Source organism: Cariama cristata, unplaced genomic scaffold, assembly GCF_000690535.1.
Source record: "Cariama cristata isolate BGI_N322 unplaced genomic scaffold, ASM69053v1 scaffold29781, whole genome shotgun sequence".
Taxonomy (NCBI): Eukaryota; Metazoa; Chordata; class Aves; order Cariamiformes; family Cariamidae; genus Cariama; species Cariama cristata.
The window spans coordinates 1-213 of NW_009600315.1; the positions used below are offsets into that span (position 1 = coordinate 1).

The 213-nt window shown below is 67.1% G+C and overlaps 1 protein-coding gene across 1 annotated transcript in view; it reads left to right on the plus strand.

Moving 5' to 3' along the window:
• Window positions 1-5: 5 nt before the first annotated feature.
• LOC104169166 (thyroid receptor-interacting protein 11-like) overlaps window positions 6-213 on the plus strand; it is a gene marked incomplete at both ends in the record, with an annotated part of 6949 nt that continues 6741 nt past the window's right edge. The window contains one exon of the mRNA XM_009709998.1: window positions 6-66. Coding sequence (XP_009708300.1) covers window positions 6-66 — 61 coding nt within the window. The remainder of the gene's footprint in view (window positions 67-213) is intronic.

Consider the following 213-nt stretch of genomic DNA (forward strand, 5'->3'; position numbering starts at 1 on the left):
CGCTTACCGGCCAGATCTCCAGCTTCACCAAGGACATCCTGCTGGAGGGCGCGGAGGAAGTGGGCGGTAAGGGGGCTGAGGCGCCGGGCCGGGGCGCGGGGCGATGCTTGCCAGAGGTGTCTCTGTTCAGTGCGTACCTGCAAGAATAGGCCTGGTTTCGTGAGGGAGCCCTTCCTCCGGCCGCCGGTTTCTTCAGGGATCGGCAGGGGCGGG